Source organism: Propithecus coquereli, unplaced genomic scaffold, assembly GCF_000956105.1.
Source record: "Propithecus coquereli isolate 6110/MARCELLA unplaced genomic scaffold, Pcoq_1.0 Scaffold93, whole genome shotgun sequence".
In the NCBI taxonomy this organism is placed as follows: Eukaryota; Metazoa; Chordata; class Mammalia; order Primates; family Indriidae; genus Propithecus; species Propithecus coquereli.
Window position 1 is genome coordinate 4424320 of NW_012155618.1, and position 7279 is coordinate 4431598.

The 7279-nt window shown below is 37.4% G+C and overlaps 1 protein-coding gene across 1 annotated transcript in view; it reads left to right on the forward strand.

Annotated features, from left to right (window-relative positions):
- The window catches only part of GCFC2 (GC-rich sequence DNA-binding factor 2), a 61747-nt gene that overhangs the window by 41359 nt on the left and 13109 nt on the right, over positions 1-7279 (forward strand). The window contains 2 exon segments of the mRNA XM_012664864.1: positions 4563-4684; positions 7025-7101. Of these exon segments, the coding sequence (XP_012520318.1) occupies positions 4563-4684; positions 7025-7101 (199 nt within the window).

A 7279-nucleotide genomic window follows, 5' to 3' on the forward strand; every position in this document is an offset into this window, starting at 1 on the left:
ATTTATATGTTAATACCAAAGGAAAGTTTTTAGCTCAACTAATTACAGTCACGTGTGACTATTTATAGGAAGCAAGCTTAACGTTCACAAACTTAAAATGTATAATATAAAGAGTCTCATTTTGTTTACAGATCACATTTTACAGAATCAGAAGAAAGTTTTTGAAGATGTGCATGATGATTTTTGTAACATCCAGAATATTTTGTTGAAATTTCAGCAATGGCGAGAAAAGTTTCCTGATTCCTATTATGAAGCTTTCATTAGTTTATGCATACCAAAGATTTTAAATCCCCTAATACGAGTTCAGTTGATTCCTTGGAATCCTCTTAAGGTATTTATGGTTATTATGCAAGAAATTATCCTGATCACATTAGTTACTTCAATTTCCTCGCTATCAGGTTAGCTATTAAATACCTAGAGTTGGAGCTGAAGTTTAGAGCTTTGGAACAATAGTCTGGAAATGTGTACTTTAAGCTACCTTCTTCTTTTCTTGGCTCTCAGTTGATTTTTAAGGCTGAGTAGCACTAAACATCAGTAAAGCAAACACATTTTTAAAGCTGCTTCTATATATAAGTTTGAAATACAGCCCCCCCCGCCTGCCCAAAAGAACAAGGTAATACTGGGTTTGAGGAAATTAGACATGCAAGCCTTGTTCCAAGAGTTCTAAAGTTGGAGAGGACATATTGGGAAGAGTTAGTCATTGTTGCATTGAGGAGGGGGAATTTAAGTGAGGCTTTGAAGGATTAACAGGAGGAGACAGAAAGGGAAAGATATTTGGTAAGGTATAAAAGAAGAAATATTAGTTGAGCTAGAGATTACACTGATGTTCAGATCCAAAATTTAAAGATATGAACTCAACAACCGCCTACTGTGTGCCAGGACCTTTAGCTAAACTACATACAAATTACACATTTATATTTATGAGAATTAAAAGGGCCAGAAGTAAACTTTGCTTGAGGTGAATAAATTTTTATAAACAAATTCCATGGCCATTTCAAGTGCCTAACAAGTGTTCGTTTCGCTCCTAGCAGAGTACTTGCCATGTGGTAGACTCTAAAAGTTCTGGCACACGGTAGGCAGTTGGTGAGTGTTGCACGAATGAATGCATGAAATGCAGCTTCTTGGTATTATATATCGCTTAGACATGTCATAGTCTTGTCACCTTGCGTAGCCTTAGTGGTCTAGTGCTATATACAGTGTTAAAATATGGAATTGTTCTCTTTTGATCCTTGGAAAAGGTCTGGTGATTATTGAAAAAGTTAACAACTATTTTAAAATATGCTTAAGAATTTATTTATAACTTTTATAATTTCATTTGTAAGTTGGATTCTATAGATTTAAAACAGATGCCATGGTTCACATCTGTAGAAGAATTTATGGATAGCAGTATGGAAGATTCAAAGAAGGAAGATAGTTCAGATAAAAAAATCTTGTCTGCTGTTATCAACAAAACAGTTATCCCCCGACTTACAGGTACTGCTTCATAATCTTGATTAAATTATTTTTTGACAGAGTATGAGGTCATTAATTTCTGTTCCATTCACATGTATTTTTTTCAGAAGTTTTTGAAACAGGGACTGTCGTATGCAGTAAAAATCAATAAATGCCAAATTTAAGCTGGTTAAAAAATGCTTATTTTCCATGGGGAGTATGGGGGCCAAGCAAATACACACCTAACAGGTACAGTGCATGCTATCTTGATGATGGGCACACTTAGAACTTTGTCTCAAACTGCACAAAAGCAAATCATGTAACCAAAATGTATACACCCTCCTAATATTCTGAAATTTAAAAACAAATGGAATTTTTAAAAAATGCTTGTTTGTGCAAGTGCTACCAAACTGCTCATATTCTGAGCCTTTGGTATTTGTGACATAATTGCTACATCTGTGACACTTCAGTTGTTTGCTAGCAGCACAGTTCCATCCATACTACACATATCTTTCTTTTCTTGAACATCTCTCATTGTTTCTTCTCTTCATTTCTTCTCCTTTTCTTTGAAAAACACTATTGTGTTTCCCTCGTATCTGCCACTAGCAACTATAAGTACTTAACATTAATGCTCGCGCTTCATACTTAATCCGTTCTCTCTGAAATTGTACTTAATAAGGATCTATTTCACAATGTTGCTGAGAAAGAATTTTGACAGCAAAGACTACAGAACTCTATTTTAAATGACAAAGCAACCAGCTTTATATTGCTTCTCAACCAACTCGATTAAACTTTAAAGATTTTTTTCAGTGAAACATACAGTGCATTTGTGGGGTATATTAGAAAGTTACTACTTTTAACTAGCTCTACATTTAGAATACATGTGCCTTATTTAAGTACTCTTCAGAAAATTTCCAATACTGGCTGGGTGCAGTGGCTCACGCCTATAATTCCAGCACTTTGGGAGGCGAAGGAAGGAGGATTACTTGAAGCTAGGAGTTCAACACCAGCCTGGGCAAGACTCCATGTCTACAAAAATTTTTTTAAAAAATTAGCCAAGCATGGTGGCACGTGCCCATAGTCTCAGCTACTCAGGAGATTAAGGTGGGAAGATCACTTGAGCCAAAGAGTTTGAGGCTGCAGTGAGCTATGATCCTGCCATGCCACTGCTCTCCAGCCTGGGTGACAAAGCAAGACCCTGTTTCTCAAAAAAAAAAAAAAATCCAAATACATATGATTAAACAGTTCCACAAATAAGTTGCTTTATGAGAAATTAATACTGACTGGGTTCCTGTAGTGGTTGGATTCTGCAACTATTTCAAAGGTATCATCAACACCTTTACTAATGGATTGGTTGTGGGGCAAAAGAGAAAGAGAAGGATCAAGAATGATTCTATGGTTTTTGGTCTGAACAACTATAAGGACAGAGTTGCCATTTCCTGAAAGGGAAATGACTAAGGAATAAGCTTAGAGTGGGGAGGAATATCAGGAGCTCAGTCTGGGACATGTTGAGTTTGAGATGCCTGTAATTAAGTCAAAATGTCAAGTAGATTATTGGATAAATGAGTCTTAAAGGCAGAGGTCTAGTTAGGGATATAAATTTGGAATTTATCAGCATATTGATGGCACTTAAAGCCATAAAACTGACTTTAAATACTAAGTGAGTGAATATGAATAGGAAAGAGAAGGTAAGTGACCTGAATCCTATGGTAATGCAGCAAAGAGGTAACACACAGCCAGCAAAGAAGACCAGAGAGCTAGGCAGGAAACCAGGAGTATGTTATCCTGTAAGCCAAGTAAAGAAGTTCTAGAAAGAAAGAATGATCAACTGTTGGTGGGATTAGAATCAACCATTGGAGTTTGCTATGCGAATACCATCTGTTTAGGAAGAATGGTGAGAGACAAGGCCTAATTGAAGGGAATTTAAGAACAAATGGGAGGAGAGAAATTGGAGATAGAAGGTTAGACATTATTTTGAGGAATTTAGTTGTAAAAGGTAGGAGAGAAATGGGGTAGCACTGGAGGGAGAAGTAGGGTTAAGAGGGGGATTATTTTTAACACAAGAGAAGTAATCATAGGCTGATAGGAAAGACCCAGGAGAAGTAATGACAGTACCAAAGTGCAAGGACAAAACTCCATGAACAGGATCTTTGAGTAAGCCAGAGGTGGTGAGATCTCATGCACAAATAAAGGGTTGGCCTTAACAGGGAGCACAGGTGTTCATCCATAGGAATAGGGCACAGAGGCAGGTGGATGTGCAGGTGCTGTGGTAGGATCTTGTAGAGCTTCTCTTCTGAATGCTTCTATTTTCTTATCAAGTTAGGAAGTAAAGTAATCAACTGAAAGAGACAGCAAGCAAGGGAGGAGAAAAAAGAAAGTAAGAAGTAGTCTAGCCAGGTATGGCGGCTCAGGCCTGTAATCCTAGCACTCTGGGAGGCCAAGGCAGGAGGATCGCTTGAGGTCAGGAGTTTGAGATCAGCCTAAGCAAGAGCAAGACCCCATCTCTACCAAAAATAGAAAAATTAGCAGCGTATGGTGGTATGCACCTGTAGTCTCAGCTACTCGGGAGGCTGAGGCAGGAGGATCACTTGAGCCCACAAGTTTCAGGTTGCAGTGAGCTGTGGTGACGCCACTGCACTCTACCTGGGGCGACAGAAGTGAAACTCTGTCTCAAAAAGAAAAGAAAGGAAAAATCATCTAGAAGAGTAAAATCCATCAACTGAGAGTGAGAGCAAGGAGGAGAGAGAAGGTACAAAATACTCATCTAGGCAAAAGAGAAAGTGAAAGGACCAGGGAGAGAGAATATGATTGCTGGGCAGCATTAAGGGCTTGCCCTGAGTTTTATGGTAATCAGTGTAATTTTTTTTCTAGCCACATTTTAGCTGCATGGTTGTAGGCGCAGACTTGGTGACAAAGTGAATTTAGCCAGGGTTGTGGTTTAGCCAGATGAGTTCAGCAAAGCCCAAGAAGGACAAGGAAATTGAAAATGTGTGCAAATAATTAATGATTGGTCATGGATTTTAAACCGAATGAGGAGGGAAGTAGTCTTTGCTAAAGGCCTCAGTTATTTGTGTGTGAGAAGCAAAACAATCTAGTAAATAAATTGTGTACCACTGAAATATTTGTTTCAGACTTTGTAGAATTCATCTGGGATCCCTTGTCAACCTCACAGACAACAAGTTTAATAACACACTGCAGAGTGATTCTTGAAGAACATTCCACTTGTGAAAATGAAATTAGTAAAAGCAAACAGGTAATGATTTCTAGAATTACGAATTTCTTGATTTATTTGAAAATCAATATAATTTTGTTACAAACCTTTGTTTATAGAAGATGCAGAAATAATTGTCAAGAAACTATTTAGGGAAATATATATTTACTTCTGATTTATAGAAGCCAAGATTGGCCATTTTTCCTCTTTATAATAATAAGATGAAAGAATATACCTTGATACTTTGAAATGCTGTAACAGGAATGGTAATCATTATTAATTAAAGTATACGCATACATGTAATAAGACCCAGATTATTACTCTCATTAGCTTATTTCTCTCTCTCCAGTGATCTGGTTTCTGTTCTCATGGCCTAGACAACCATCTTTCAGGATTGTGAATATATATTGGCCCTGCAGAGATGAACAGGCATAAATGCATTAGTATAAATTCATTTCTTCCCGAAGAAAACAAAACAAAATTCATTACCTTTGTTCTTTTGGCAAAAATCTAGTGACATTGTGGCCTTGTTACAATAATGGTTTCAAAATTAGGCTAACATTCTTTATATTAACTAGCTATTTGTAATCTCTTAAAAGTACTGATCTCTTTAAGGATTTAAAGTTTGGTGAGACAGATCTTCATTTTATAGTGATCGAGAATTGAGTTTATGAAACATGTGATATATGGAGATACTTTTTACAGAGGCCTTGCTGAGAGTCTGCTGAATCTCACTTTCATTGTGGTGTTCTGTTTTTATTGTTTTGTTGAAGAGATTGTTATATTCTCACGCAGTTATATGAGTAAACTAATTTTATGCTGAGCTTTAGGAAGTTAAAGGAGGGATTGACAGACTGAGGAGCACCCAGAGTAGAATGACTGCAGTGGTTGAAAAGCAGGGAGGCACGTCATATTCATACTGTGAATGCCACTGAATTTTAGCCCTTGGAATTGTGATCACAAAGGAGGAAATCTATAAGAAGTGAAAGGGAGAAGAGCAATACCAGCATGATTCTGCCTCAAGAAGTGTGTAATCTTAGAGGAAGTAAGATGTACATAAACTATAATTTAAAACAGGAAGTGAGAAGTGGAAGAAGGAGAAGTCGGGAAGACAGGAAACACCTAATTCCTGCTATGTACTCTGTTAGGTCTTGAACCTTTGTCATCTCACTTCATCCCAGCAGCCCTATAAAATATGGGTGATAGCCTCATTTTACAGATGAAGAAAATCAGTCTCGAAAACTTGTTCACAGTAAACCATGAATTAGAACTAGGTTTTGAACCTTGGTTAGTCTGCCTCTGAAGCCCAAGTTTGTCTTACTGACCACATTGCCTCCCCATGAGCTGCACAGATAAAGTGCTGTGAAACTTTGGGGGAGAGAGGTTGCTTTCAGCAGTGGAGATGAGGAAATAATTTATGTTAGAGGTGAAAATTGAGCTGGGACTTGAAGGAAAGGATAATATTTGAACATGTGGCAACTAATAGAGAAAAGATATTCCCTACTTAACCTACAAAGGATAAAAACACAAGAAAAATATATGAAAACCATTACAGGAATTAGATTTGACTTAAAAGATGTGCACAGAGATGATGTTTATATTCAAAGAAGGAGTAGATTTATTCTGTGTTATTACAGAGCATAGAACCAGGATTAGTAGGCAAAAGCTACAAGGAAGCAGATATATAATCCCGTATTTGTTCTCTATATAGGACCATGTAATTATAACCTAAATATAGGCCAGGCGCGGTGGCTCACGCCTGTAATCCTAGCTCTCTGGGAGGCCGAGGCGGGCGGATCGTTTGAGCTCAGGAGTTCAAGACCAACCTGAGCAAGAGCGAGACCCCGTCTCTACCAAAAATAGAAAGAAATTAATCGGACAGCTAAGAACATATAGAAAAAAATTAGCCGGGCACGGTGGAGTGTGCCTGTAGTCCCAGCCACTCGGGAGGCTGAGGCAGGAGGATCGCTTGAGCCCAGGAGTTTGAGGTTGCTGTGAGCTAGGATGACGCCACGGCACTCTAGCCCAGGCAACACAGTGAGACTCTGTCTCAAAAAAAAAAAAAAAAAAAAGAAACGCATGCCCATGCATACTAAAAGACATATACAAGAACTTCTATAGCAGCAGCATTTGTAATAGCCCCCAAACTGGAAACCATCTAAGTGTCCCATCAGTAGTATTTACGTAACAAAATACTATACAGCAATGAAAATGATCCAACTACAGCCATATAAAACATGGATGAATAAAGTGCAAGAAAATCCAATTGATAATTATTTTAACAGCTGATGCTATTTGTAAAAAGTTGTGAAAATTATGTTTTTGGTAAATATATTTCTACCTATGACTATAACTGATGCTTTGGAAATTTTTAAATAATAGGATTTACTTAAATCCATTGTTTCAAGAATGAAGAAGGCAATAGAAGATGATGTTTTTATTCCTCTTTATCCAAAGAGGTAAGACCTGTTAATTTCTAGATTGTTTGAAATAGCTAATCATAGAATACAGATTTAAGAATGTAATACAAAAGAAACTATAGTATTTTCAAAATATGCATACACATTCTGTGAATGCAAGATGCAAATTAAGATTCCAACAGAGAGCACAGGTGTTCATCCATAGGAATAGGGCACA